This window comes from Perna viridis, chromosome 7 (assembly GCF_037379345.1).
Source record: "Perna viridis isolate PV_CMFRI_1.1 ecotype Kerala chromosome 7, ASM3737934v1, whole genome shotgun sequence".
NCBI classification, from domain to species: Eukaryota; Metazoa; Mollusca; class Bivalvia; order Mytilida; family Mytilidae; genus Perna; species Perna viridis.
Window position 1 is genome coordinate 12,795,414 of NC_142451.1, and position 15,448 is coordinate 12,810,861.

Sequence of the window (15,448 nt, forward strand, 5' to 3'; positions counted from 1 at the left end):
TTCTTTTCTCAGCATGTTTTTCATCTGACTCTGCCAAGTATATTTTTGTTTCAATCTTGTAATTTCCTTGTTTATCTGCACTTAACCATGAAATCGTGTGAAAGGAATTCTTCAAATTGCGAAATGGCAATGCTGGTTGAACCAAAGCCATATGTATAATGAAAGCTTTACTGCAGAATAATATTAGATATTCAAACCAAATCTACCAATGGGATGCTCAGAAGTTAGACACAGTGGTCCTTTTCACAAAAAAATCGTATTAGTAAAATTATTCAAAGGTTAAGACCTCACAATACTTTGACTTATGACTATTTTTAGATGAACAATTTTTTGTGAAAAGGACCACTAATTTATGTTGCCCATATTCATCCTGAAATAAAAAATAAATTCTGTTTGATTTTCTTAAAATAACACAATTTTTTAATACTAAAAATTACATGTCCTGTACCCCTTTTTGCATTTGGAATAAACAAATATTTCTCAGGGTTTGTTTGCAAGTCTCTATAAGAGTAATTTCTGACTTGCTGTAAAGTTCTATTTTTATGTTGCGTATCAAACCAAGAGGAGATATGGTATAGAAATCTAAACCAGGAAATGCTGCGTTCACTAAGATTCTTCATATTACTTTACAATACACAGAATCTTCAAAAGATTTGGCTGCATTCCTCATGGGTTCGTTGTATATCAAATTATGTACTAATCTAATAGAAACAGTAAACAGGTATAAAATTGGACAATTAGCTCCATCATTTGACAATCAAACTACGGCCATGTGGTAGGTGGTTTAGAGATTTATAGTATGAAGGGCTATATAGATCATACAGCTTACCCACCAAAAACACTTCACAAGTGATAGAATTGTAAGTGAGGTGGTAGGCTATTAACTACTAAAGAACTTTGGTTTACAAAAGCAGACCTTATCCTCATAATTTTAATTCAAGCAAGAGAAAAACTTGTCTATGTAGCTTCAACATTACAGTTGGGAAATCAACTTAAATCATGCAGCCTTATAAACAATAGATCAACAAAGTAAATCAATCTGAAAACTACACCATCAACATAGTTCCTACAATACAGAGATACAATAAGCTAAATATTAGAACCAGAAAGAAAAGGTGATTTGAAATTCATGAACATTTGACTTTAATATAGAGAATATTCAGGTGCAGTGACTGTTCATAATACAATGATGCATTACAGAAGACTAAGTTCTGTATCGGAATGCTGCACTGTCAATCCATTAGGTTTTTGCCTTTCGTTTTATTTTCGTGACCTGAAGCTTGGATGCAATTATCCATAATCATACTCTGGAAATGACAAATTCTTCCACGTCACTGAAGTTGCATTACGGAAATTGCATGGAACTTAACTGCTAACACGAGAAATGCCAATAAATCTATTCCACTATGTAATGCAGAAAGATTGAAATACTGACACATTCTGCATGCTATTGTACTTGTATGCCTTATCAGGTTAGCCGATCAGGGAACTAACATAGCATTTCGCCCCAAGACAATTTCCTGGAAACTGTATTTATTGCATGAGATTGTTATTACAAGTATTCATTAAAACCTGATGACAATTTCTGTTTCATTTGTTACCTTTTTATCATATAAATCAACAATTTCCATCATATATTGCATGATTATCAATATATAACAAAACAATAAGCAGTAAACTGAACCTAGAATTGATTAAATGCATCCTAGGCGAAGAAGGGATGTGTAGTAGATCATATCTTGATGAATTATGAAATAAAATCAATTTATTCCTCTGATAGATGTTAAATGTCTCTATGTGTACCCAACGTTTTTTATTCCTTCATCGATCTCGTTAGAAATGGCGATAAAAAGGTTAGATAGGAATATGGTGAAGCAGAGAATTGATCCTCCAGGGAGTGGAACATCTAGAAATTCAATGCTAGCACGCTTAGGTTACTATTAGGCTTATTTTTAACAGCTAAGTACAAAGATCATTTCAAAAACAAAGTGCTTCCTCTTAAAAACAGCAATAACATGGAATAATGGTAACATTAGTGGCACTAAAGCTTACACAACAAATCATAATCATCTTCCTAACTCAACATCAAAGATACATTCTCAAAATTTTCACAATATAATAAACATCATAATTGCATAACAGAACTTCCAGAAAACAGGATAAATCTCTTTGGCTCTTGAGTAATTCTTCATTAATTTACACTACTAGAGTTATGTAATAGACTCACTAAAAACATCAGCTTTCAATTAAAATCTAAACAAACATACATGTAAGATCCCTTAGCATGGATAAGAATAAAGGTCACATATAGGGTTCAAGGTTATTGTTTTTTTCTGGGGGTATTTTTAAAGTTAATATACTTAGTCTTTGATTTTATTGAGCAATGTATTGAAAGACTGATTAAGGAAAAAGTTTACATAAGAGTGATCAAGTTGAACAACAGACCCCAGAAAACTTTTAACTTTTATTCTAAAATTAGCACCATAGTAATTAGTGTCTGTGCCATTTTGTGTATTTATCGTATTTTTTTGTTTGTTCTCTTGTGTATTTAATTTTGGTATTGTTTAATGATTTCACCTTCAGTATCATCATTTCTTCTAAATGTATGTTTGATTTCTTATGTTAACATTTCCTGCTTTTCAAGACAACAAACCAAATTCAATTTATTTTTAACAAGGCAATTGCTCTTAAGCATAATACATGTACTTTAAAATCAGAATGATAGTACATGTACAAGAAGCAGCCAGATATAACTGATCATGTTTGTACTAGGATGTACCTCTAGTGACCTAGCAGTCAATATTGTACTGCTTGGTAACAATCTGATTGATCTTGTGTAAGACTTACATGTACACAACAGTATCCACACTTTCAGGAGTTATGATTAATTACAGTCCAAAATATCCTATTTGCCAACCACTTAAAGTACTGTTTTGTTATCACAAGTACAACTGAAAAAAAATAGAGGTTCAGCATATATACTGAACACTGACACAGAGGTCAAAGGTACTTATTCTCCGTATGTCAGGGGCAATAACTCTTCCAAACAATCCTTAAACTGTCCAACAAACAACAGACCTTCTGTTTATGATGAGTAAAGACTGTGCTACATAATAACTTATCTAAATGAGAAAGAAGGACAAGGCAAAATGTGGACACACAATAGACCTCCCCATCAGAGCATTGATTTTTTTCTTGGCATGTAGTCCTAAAAGAACTCTGACTGATAACTTAAATGTTTCTAACTAACCTAGCACTCTTTGGACCAACTGATTTATCCTCATATGATGAGCTAGCAGTAATGGCAGAATCAGGAATCTTGAAATTCTCCATCCCCAGAGGATTCTCACATTGTGCTGTAAAATAAGAATAAGATAATTACATTATTTCTGTAATATTATCAGATGGTATCTGAAATTGTGTTTCTGCAATTTGTCAATTTAAAAAGATCATATTTTTATTATCGCCAAACAACAACTTGCAAGTGTAATAAAGAAACAATTAAGTAATACTATCTCAATTTTAATGTGTTGCTCATATCCTAAATAATTTAATGAGATTATTGGTATCACAACTATAAAGTTTTGTTGAAAACTCTGATTCTACTCCAGAATCAATGTTACTTGTATTGAACTTTCATTAAACTTGATTTATAATCAATGCTTATGTATATTTCTGTGAAGGATATTGAAAAGCATGTTTTACAAAATAACAAGATGGTAAATAAAAAATAAGTAACATATGCAGTGAAAGAAGGTTATAGTCAACACACAGGGTCATCTATAACAGACATCAGAATCATATACAGCACAATGTTTTCATGATTCTATCTCCTTGACATTCACTGTAGCTATTGTTTATTAATGAGAGCTATACATCAATTGTCTGTCAGGGTATACTCATTCATATATGATGGCACATAAGTCTTAACAAGTGTGTGTTCTCTAGTAATACTTGGCACACTTCTCTGTTATCTGTATTATATTCCTAATTTTGAAGATAAAATCACTTTTACAAATTTACCCAATGGCTTGAATACATTGTCACCAAAATTGACCACCCAATACACATAATTGATGACTTTATTCAGCCACATGATAAGGTGTGGTGACCATTCACCTGTGACCACACAGATGGTACCATTGCTGAGCCAATTAAAAGGTAGATAACATCTAAATGTTTGTCAATGATCTTTGATTTATGAATAGGTAAACATTACCAAAACACTGATATACTCAATACAATTATGATTTTTGTTGACTTAGTGGTTCAAAGGATTTTAAAAAGATATTCAATTAAAAAAAAGATTTTTGAGAACATTCATGTATATCCATCTTTCCTAATGTATACTGATGAGCGATAACCACACGTCTAATGCACATCTTTGGCGCCTAATAGTTTTGTAGGACTATAAAACAGTTATGGTATACAAAACATCTCTGCAGTTTGCACAAGAAATAGTGTTCCTACTCGTAAGGTTTTTAGAAAGTTGACATTTGAGTCAATGTAGTGAGGCTTTAATCTATTCTGTTTAAATTTCTATTAGGTATCATTTTCTTTTGCCTGATGTATGGGTCCATTAATTTCTTCCGCTTCAAAGAGTTTGATGTATTCAATGACAACTAAAAAATGGAAAGAATTGTAGTGTCAATACTACCAGATGGTTTCTAACATTCAAGTCCAAAGACCATTTATTCTGTAAGGTAAACCTCCAATCTCCTTTGCATACAATACAAAACAAAGAACCTTCCCATTGTAACAATATTGCCATTTTATAAATGTTCATTCCTACCAAAGTGAGATCATTTATTTCCTTCCTATGCTTATTTTTCTGTCTTTTCTCAAATTTACTAAGACATTTGAGAATTTCTAGTAGAATGTAAGCTTTATATAATAAATATCACTAATCAGTAAATAAACAGAGAAGGGAGATAACTCTATGTCTAGTTCTTCACATTGATGTTACTTGTGTTTACTCTCAAGTATTTATAAGATCCAGGGGTGTCTAAACCTCACTATAAAACATAGGATCTTGACCTTTTAATGTCAGTGATGATGGTGAATGATAAAGACTCTGATAGATTCTCCCAATTTCTTGAGTTTATGGCCTGATAGAGACAGTGTGTCTCTGTAAACTTCTATTAATTGTTAATCTTCCATGATTAGTTCATTGTTTTATTGTAAAGAATTTCACAAAAAAAATGCCATTGCTTAAGAACTTGAGGTCAAACTGCCAAAACCTATCTTTATTACAGTACACAGTTATGAGGTAGTTTCCTGTTATTATCAAAACAATAATACAAAACAGCTGTTGTATATTGGTGAAAAGGTGGGAAACCTACATTGGTCTGTAAAATACATCTATAATGTAACTGGGGATGTTGTTATACAGTGCATGTGGTTCAAAATGATAAATTTTACTTCCACTTTTAAATTCTAAGCCTCAGGGAGTATAACTGTGTAAAACTGTGGGTAAATTATTTGCAAAACGAAAACTCAAGGTGTCTGTGGATTTAGTAATAATAAGGTTTCTGTATTTTTCAACCGCATTTGCAAGAAAAGGAGTGCCCTTCAATGTTATGAACATAAATCTGGATCTTAGAGAAAGGGAATTATTTTGAAATCATTGATACAGTGAATGATTCATTAATATCTCTAAAATCATCTGAACTCCAGTAAAATAATTAAAATTCATTCCATCTCCCTGCACAAAATTCTCCATAAATCATGTACATGTCATTTCCTCCCTGGCTGAGGTATAATGGGCTGATGAATTATAGATAATACTGACCATTACTCATTGGTCAGCTCCTAATAACATTCTCACTGTGGGATTCCAGCAGATGGAAGCAGGCTTAACACTTAAATAATCATCAAGCTTATTTTAACATAGTCACTCAATAGATTGAGTTCATCTCATTACTACATGTGTATATATACATGGAAATTCTAAAAGATTACTATGGAAAAAAGCCCCATACCTTAAAAAGAAGAAAATGCAAATAACTTTTCGTGCTAACTGTATGGTAGTTAATGAGCATAATTTATATACATTTCTGCAAGGAAATTTTCTTTGTTCTATCCCAAACCCTACTTTGCAATGCTCATGGAAATACAAAAGAGTGTATAGAAGTGTTAACTTAAAAAATATTAATTAAAAAAAGAATGAGTGCATGAGAGATTCCAAGAGTTAGGAAACTTTGCAATGTGAAGTTGCTAAATTTTCATGGATAGGTTTGTTTGTTGGGGTTTAACGTCATGGTTAGGAGACATTACAGTAAATAATGCAACTTAATATTGCTCCTATAATATAAATGGGGGCAAACTCTATGGAGTGAAAGTAAATATGCCTGTCAGTCTGTTTCTATGGCATTTGATATTTTATACAAATACTCATTCTTCATTATCAGTAAAATGTGTTAAAAGTGTATTATGGCTTAAATTTTCATTCTACTCTTTTAAGTCAATGCATTCAACCTCGATACTCTTGTAAAAATAAAATAGGAGATAGCTAAAGATCAGAATTAGCATATAAATGGTATTTTTGTCACTAAAGGTGTAAATTTTAGTGTTACACACCAGACAGTATGCATAATAATCAGACTTGTCACCCAAAGGGTATGTGTGTCCTTCAGGCTGTATATAAAAAACATGTCCAGTGTTTTCTTTAATGTGAAAAAAGCACTAAGAGAAAACAGATAACAATGATGAGTGAACAATTATCCAGCCAAGTGTTCACAGGGTATAGATTGTGTAATGTAAACACTTTATCCTGTTATATAAGGTGTGGTCAATTATGACCAATACCCAATACATCACACATTAAAGTGGTCATTTTGACCTCAGGACAGTTTTATGGTGACAGATTAACAGGATGACAAACTTATGTCACATTAACTCTGACCACTATGAACATGTATGACAAGTCCCAGCTGGTTAGTGAGAAGATTAACACTTTAAGTACCAACTTATTGCCATAAATCATCAAATTACTAGATTAAAGTTTCACAAATATCTATACAACTGTAAAACAATCAATTATGTACAGTTTTCACATGAGATTATGACGGAATCTTGATTTAATGCATTTCCCGCCATTTCACATTTCTATTGCCACTCAAATAGTAAAATAACAAGTAAATACCCCAAGGATGTCACTGTCCATGCAATTCAACCAAACTGTAAGAAGTAAAACAAACTTTTTCACTGAAGTTCATTAATATGTCACCAAACATATAAAAAAAAATAGTAAAAAAGATTAGTTCTCATGACAAGCTCACTTGGGTCTTTTAACCAGACAATGCCACGAAAATGAAGTAATACGAACCAAGTCTTAAGTGTGTGACCAACAATGATTATTTGCCACAAGGCTTGACGAGATTGCATCAAATAAATGTAATGAACGCATGTTCTAATATAAAATCGTATAATCTCCATAGACTAGCCTTATCCTAAAGGCAAGTTTTTCCATTAGCAGTCCCTGGTGGACAAAATGATGAATTCTCTCCGAGTCATTTTAATAATGACAAGTCAGTTTGAATGAAATCATCAATTGATCACAGTGGGTGTTCAATATTAGAATCTTTTTGTGTGTGTGTGTGTGTAAAATGTGATATGTATCTTAAAATTTACACATTTAATTGTTCTTGCAATGTAACATTACAAGGTTATTTTGTAAAGGATCATATTCTGCATGTAACAAAGACTGGGACATGAAGGAATGCAATTGTTTCCAACCCTAGGACACTAAAAACTTTTACACCCTTCACAAATCTGACAAATTGGCTATTGTTTCTAAAGTAGGCACATCAAATTTCAATTCAAAACAAAAAGTCCCAGGATGAGATTACAAGAGACTTTGAAACAAGTCCCATCATTTTTCCAGTTGTTGTCATTCTGTTTCCGTCTGATTAATGATGGACAAAACTGGCATGTCTGGCATTACTTCATTAGTGCAGTTGACAGATCAAAGAAAGAAACAGAAAAAATAAATCACCACAACTTTGTATTTAAATCCTTTATAGACAAGTTTTTATCTTTTTTTCTATTAATCCCTTTAATGAATAGCTGGTTTACAATGTACAAGTACAATACATAAGGTAGGTGCTCCCAAGATTGCAGTATAAGAAACTCATATATTGTTCTGGTTACAACATAAAGAGTGTTGTTGTCAGTGGTCCTCCATCAGAATTAATCTTGTCTCTAACTTTAAATAATGGAGTAAGTTTGAAAGCAATTATCATTAATCAGGACATCATATAAGCAGAAAAGAATTGCAACCTTGCAAATTTCCTTTCATCATTTGACACCAGAAGATCAGTCTTAATTCAGGGAGATATTAAAGGTTCATCAATCTTTGACTTCTGAGTTATTGAAAATTTTAGCAGTCGAGTGTGAAATATTATACCCCCCTTCATAAAATCATATAATACTTCTATCTTATGTACTCCTGTATAAATATTTGCTAATTCTTAATTGCAACTAGGGTTGCCTGGTTTGTCCTTTGGTCAATATATAAGTTACTGAGATAAGATTCCATGCAATAATAGGTGGGTCCTTCTAATCCAAACAAGGGCAGCAATAATAAACTAGGGTCAAGTTCTCCTCGGTAAACTGTAACAAAACTAACACTGTACAGAAATGTAATACCAAAGTTTGTACATTCCTTGTCTAAAAAGGAAGGTAAAATAATTAAAGAGATGGGTTGTATTGAGAATAAACATATCTTATCAAGTGTCATCTTCACTCTCGAAACATTTCTAAACATAATCATGTGTTATCTTCATCAAGTTCAAAAGCATGGCACCCTATATCTTGCATGCACTAAGTATGTAGATAGGGTAAAACTCCAGTGCTGTCAGAAATCTGGCAGTTACAGTTAATGATAGTCTTGAGAAAGCAGCAGGACTGTCAAACTTCTGTCTCCAATCAAATATTATGGCCATAGGAATTTGTCTAAGCACTTACATAATCTAACAATTATTTTGACTCATCCACAGTAAAAATAATACCCTTCAATATAAACTGTCAGTTTCTAGATATGGCTGGTATTTGATGCAGTGAGCCACTAATTAGAAAGCAATTTCAGAAATTTAATACAACAACAAAGTAGAAATATGTAATGCTTATTTTCTTTGTCAATGTCAAACTTAGACACTCAGTAACCTCCCTTTCTGGCATGAATAACCTCCCTTTATGATATAAGCAAGAAATAACATGCTCTGATGCAAGAAGTGGTAGCAAAACTGTTCAATAACACTGTTTTATTTTAGGAAATAATTTGCTAAATTAAGATCAGAACTCAAGTGTTCTTAAATAGTAAGTAAATAGGAAAGTATCAATTTTGTCATGGGTGTTGAACTTGACCATAAATTTGTTCTGGAGTTAGTCTTAAAGTGAAATAGCTGTAGAAGGTTTTCTCATACTTCCATGAGTAAATCAACTTAATGAATTTTGCAGTATCAATTACTTTAAGCTCTGTAATATATTCTGAAAGGGGAAGTCTTAATATTTGCTAATGATTTGATCAAAGTCAAAACCACCTTCATCTTAACCCCTAATTCAAACATTAATTACTTTGACTAAAAGTTAATTAGGCAAACATGCTTACATCTCAAATTTATGCAATTTTTAGTGGAGCTTTTAATGATCATTTGAACCAAAGTCAAGCACGGAACCTGAGAACTCTGATCTCCCCAAATAACTACAAAGAGTTACACCAAGGTGTTGGAAAGTTGATTAAATTTGTTAAATAGATTAAAAGGCATATCTTTATCTATAGATTGAGCCCATAGGAATGTGATAGGAGGTAAAATTAATATATGCACCAACATGATATTGAGCAAGACAGGCCCACCATGTAACGGGGGTCATCCTTGATTATTCACTTGTATCAACCAAGGATATACAAAAACGATTAACGGTGAAATTCAAACCTTGATTTTATTTTTGAAGATTTGTTACCATACTTTGAAGATTTAAACTAAAACCACAAAGTAATGGGTCAATATCACTAAATTCAAAAGAGTGAAAAACCACAAGAAATTCATCAACAATGGACCCCCATCCCTATCTTAATTCAAATCTAATACAATAATATACTGCCTTCCCAGACAGTAGTAGTTGGACAGACAATGACACTGCTATATTGGTAGACTACACAAAATGTTACAGTAAACATAATTTAATTCTTAATTTCAGTTTTTTGAAAAATGCAAAATTGATACAGACTTTAGGACTAAACCATTTAAGTAAAGCCTGATATTGGGAGCATATCATTGAAATTATGGTAAATTAGTCATGAAACTAAAGCTGTTTAATGTAAAGAAGAAACAGGTCAACTTTTGACTTTCATCAGAATTCAGTTTAATGAAATTCAAATCCAAATTCCAATCTATTATTTATGACCCCAGCCTAACACCCTCCACAGAACATGACATGCATACTAAATAACAAAAATTGAAATAGGATATAGTATTTGTTTTCCTATCAATCAAGATTATCATTACTTAATAATTCATAAAACTGTCAATTCTATAAAAATACCTATTAAAATGTCACAACTTGACAACAAGTGTAAGCACAAGACATGTAAGTCTGGAATACTATCATAGGAAGTTAGAATACAAAAACGAACAAAAATATTGCTGAAAGGAACAGAATATTTTATTAGTGGCTAGCATACAAGGCAAGTGGATACTAAGTTGTTTTACCTCCAGAGTGACCTCTGGTCTATGTATGAATTGTCTCAATACTGAAAATTAAAAAAATGTATGCATTAGCTAGTGCAATTTTGTAATTTTAGCCCCTAATTTCTTTAAAATTTGTGCAACACTAAGATAAGGTCCACAATGATAAAGTTAAATATTCCAAACTTCAGTTTTTATTATTGCAATTTTAAATCAGTGACATTTTTTGCAATAATATAAAACATTGCAATAATTTCTACATATAAAGTATTATAGACTTCCAATTTTATTCTATATACCATTGATAACCTACACTCTTAACAATGTTGTTAAATTTACAAGCAATAAATAGTTGGGTTTTCAGTCAATTCAATGGTTATACTAGCTAAAATCAAATTATCACATCATTCTTCCTTTTATCTCTAGTTATATATGTTTGCCTGAATCCTTATAACTTAATAAAACCCTCTTCTGCATCATAAATAAAAATCTTCCATCAATAGATGTAACTATAAACAGCTGATCCATCCTGATACAGAAAACTAATCCGTGCCTTCTGTCATGGCTCAAACATCAAAGAGCTCCTGCTTGACAAAACCAGATATCCATCTAATAAGTAGATCTGGAGGTGAGATTAAGCTGGTTCCTCCTCAGATCAACAGATTATACATGTGATTGTATTGATAGTAGTAATACTGGATACAGGTCAAGTGCTCTTCTGTCCTTGAGGTAAAATTATCACCTTTATAGTGGTCAAGATATGTTTACTTTGATGTTCAGAGGTGCAAATATTTATAATAAAATACACATAGTTATATTTTGTTTGGGAGAAGTCCATTGCCTGTGGCAGGATGACCTACCATACAAGCCATCTCAACACTATCAAGTGTCTAAACACAGCAACATGATGCAGACATAAACATTCTACCACATTTAAATAAATACATGTACATGTACACATAATGAAATCTATGAAACCCAAACATAAAATGCATGATCTAAATGCAGACCTTCTTTTGATCTCATCTTTCAGTTTATTATTTCAAACAACTATAAAATACCCTACTGCTCTTCAATGTCTAACAGTCTACCCTCTAGCCTTCCTGTCTCCCACATCCCTCATTGTTTGGGTAAAGGGAAGTCGCCAACATGACATACCCCACATTCTGAATCTGTTTGTGACAATAAAGAGGTGTCAGAACAAAGAAAAATTCAACCACTCTTCTTAAAATTGTCAATTACCATGCCTTGGTTATCTGAGGCCTGTCAGAGTCAGATCTTTGTTAGAGCCTCCAGATAGACACTGATTAGCTGACAATGGCCTTTACAACACAACTCTACAATGGGACAAAGTCCTGCATTAAAATCTGATGCACGGTTCTAATGCATTGTGGTAATGAAGCCTTGTATCGTAATGCTATAATCATCTCTAATAACTGAGAAAATGGTTGACAGCCCTGAGACACATTTTAGATTGACAAATTTAATTTGATCTTTCTGTATTCTATTTCTCCTATCAATGACCAGTACATTGGCTTATTCTAATCCCATCAATCTTCTTTTTTTATACTGTTTTCTACACCTCAGATTTTTTATTAACGAGGTGTACAAGACAGCTTTGGAAATGAAGATTGAATTCAAAAGCAATAAATTCTCAAGTAAAACAGATTATCTCCAATCGTCAAACCAACACCCATTTTTTTTCTTCTACACAATTATTTTTTTAAAAATTGAAACTGATTATGAAGTTATTCTATTAATTTAAAGTGATATTCACATAGGTGGGTGTACATCTAATTTTTAATCATATGAATGCATGTACATGTATGTAGACTGTACTTACTACATGTAAGTCTATGGAAACAAATATTATGTTTAAGGTTAAAGTAATCATCATTGTACAAATTTGGATAAAGAAAAAATCAGGCCATTTTTTTTGTTCTTTTAAGTATAAAAAAATAATAAAATCTTATGAGCCTGTTACAAGTCCCATGACCCCTCTCTGTCAGTACTATCATGGTTTAAGGTTCTGCACTGATATTGATGTACAAATAATGACTATGCTCCATGTGAAACAGGTCAGCGGAATTCCAGATATTTATTTATCTGATTGGAATGTAATTTTGAATTCATCTTTCTGGGAGATATTATAAAGTCATTAGATAGTGATTAGAGACAGATCCTTGTAAAAACCCATTCTTATATTCTTTATCAGAGTTCTATATATTGACAGGAATAGTCTCCAATCCCTTTATAAGGATAGCAAATGAGAACATAATAGCTGATGATTTCAGTGCAATTCAAACATTGACTATATTAGGTTACCAAATATAATGGTTTTCTGAATGGTGAGGAACTGAAGTCAAAGAGACAGAGACCTAGTAGTATGCACCGTGACCACAACATGCCAACTACAATGGTTTTCTAAATGGCATAAACTGAAGTCACAGAGATAAAGAAAGAGAAGTATGCACAAACTATCACCATACAATACCAACTCCAATGGTTTTCTGAATGATGAAAAACTGAAGTCGCAGAGATAAAAACCAGTAGAATGCACCAACTATCATTGTAACACTGCCGACACAATGGAGGTAACACATCTAAGCTGTAATTGGGAAGTTCATCCCATCGTCAATCTGGATCCAGATCTTGATAAATCATAGAGGATAGCAGAAATGCAATCTAATGCACACGCTTCACACATTAATGCAAAGATAACTGTATCTTTGTTCTGCAAATGTAGTTTTGAATTTATCTTATCAATTAATTTTATTTCAGATAAAATCATGTGCATCTTGACTTGCAGTAAATCCTTGCGGGACTGAGAAATGAGATTTTAGTGCAGTTTGCATACGTTTCAGTTTCTAAAAATAATGTCAATCATGTAGCTTCTGAATTTCAAATTTAAGAGCAATCCTAAGGAAGGGATTAAGGTATCCACAAGTACTGCCATTTGTCTGTCTTGTAAAGTCACTGTGGTTTTGGTGAATAATAAATCATTTTGCCAATATATCTTAATCATGTTGTGGTTTAAAAATATTGAATAATTTATTCCATGCTACATGTATGTAGGTAAAGAGGAAGCAGAATATACATGTATCTTTTTTTTTGACAAGCCAATAATAAAATACTAGCAAACAAACTACTATTTCTTGAACTATACTGTTTACTGTAGTGCATACATGAGTATAAAACATCATTATAGAAAAATGGGGCTTCAGAAATTCCATAACAAAAATACTCAGACAGTCTCAGACATCCACCTTCATACATCAAACTAAAGTCAAACAATGTCATGAAATTCTCCATTAGTCTCTTTTTACATGTTTTAGCCTCATCTATCTTCTCCTTTCTTTATCAGAGCATTAACACCTTTGTTTTTCTCCATTTATAAATGATGGTAGAAGATCTTGAAGCAATATATCTTATATTTTTACAAAGACATCCAATGGAAAGTCTACCAGAATAATTAGTATAGGTTAAATACCATTAATAACAAATTTAAATATCTCATAATTAATATTTACATGAAATATTGGACAGAAATACAGATTTTTACGACATGTTATTAAAGCATATGTATCATATTAACATTTATCAAATTAGTGAGTTCTATGGTAGATATTAGCTGAAGGCGTAACTTCTATGAATTCTCTATACCAATATAACACTTTTTACTTCATTCATTAATCATAATACTGTAGACTTTCCTCAATTATATTCAAATTTTATAAGGTTTTGTCACTTATATTCTCAATTATGTCTCAAGTATCCACCTACAAGACTTGTACATTTTATGTTTTTATTTATTACTATTTTCATATGTTTATTTACAAGGAAATGTTTGTCAATTCAGCATTTTAATGGTTTCATTTTATCAGTGGTGTAAACTACACCAAAAATATTTCCCTCTAGAATTTTTTTTCTACAAGATATAAGGATATGTGATTTTCCTTACAAGACTATAAAAAATGAGTTCTTATATACACATGTACAAGTATGAGTGGTCAATTTAACAAAAAAGTTTCTACAGTGAAACTTGTTGTAATAAGGTAATTAAGTCCAATGGTATGTTTTATTATGAGGCCATAACTTAGAAATAACCTTTTCATGAAATCCCCTTTAGATACTGATCATCATCTTAGAACTTTGGTGTTTCTGGTGTCTTAAGCATTATACATTAATTTTTCAGTCAGCTCCTTTGATTGATTGAGTTCAGCTGAATAAATATTTACTGATGAGGAACCAATGTACCAGTGAGCATTTAGCAGAAATTTCTATAAGCTATCTACCATTTTTCATCTTGGTTTCTTGAGCAGAACTTATTTTTTTAGAAAACAAATTTCTTCTATTGCTATATCTCAAATTATTTGTGTAATGATAAATTTGAAAGTTATCTGCATCTTTCTTTTTCATACAAAAAAAGGTTACTTGGTTTACAAGGCTAATTACATATTCACTAATGAAAATTGTTGTGTACATGGCAAATTTTGTATGCCTTTACCGTTGTGATTTATCGTGTTTTTTTAAAACAAAAACACACTTCACTCATGATAACATTAAAAAATTTGAGTTTTAATTATTGTGGATACAACCCAGTCATATTTTCTGTATCTGCAACACTAAAACCATCAGAATAATTTCTAAATTTGCAGTATTAAAAGCAGAAAGATCAATTCATGATTAAATTCCTAATCCTGATTAGACACAGGCAGTATCTTTGATGTTTTTACATAATAGCCAGTGGTCAACATGAA

General features: G+C 31.8%; 1 protein-coding gene across 2 annotated transcripts in view; it reads right to left on the bottom strand.

Moving 5' to 3' along the window:
• Positions 1-15,448, bottom strand: part of LOC148611374 (discoidin domain-containing receptor 2-like) — a 135,168-nt gene that overhangs the window by 12,508 nt on the left and 107,212 nt on the right. For both annotated transcript variants that reach the window (XM_088591863.1, XM_088591864.1), the window contains one exon: positions 3,251-3,356. In XM_088591863.1, coding sequence (XP_088447989.1) covers positions 3,251-3,356 — 106 coding nt within the window. The remainder of the gene's footprint in view (positions 1-3,250; positions 3,357-15,448) is intronic.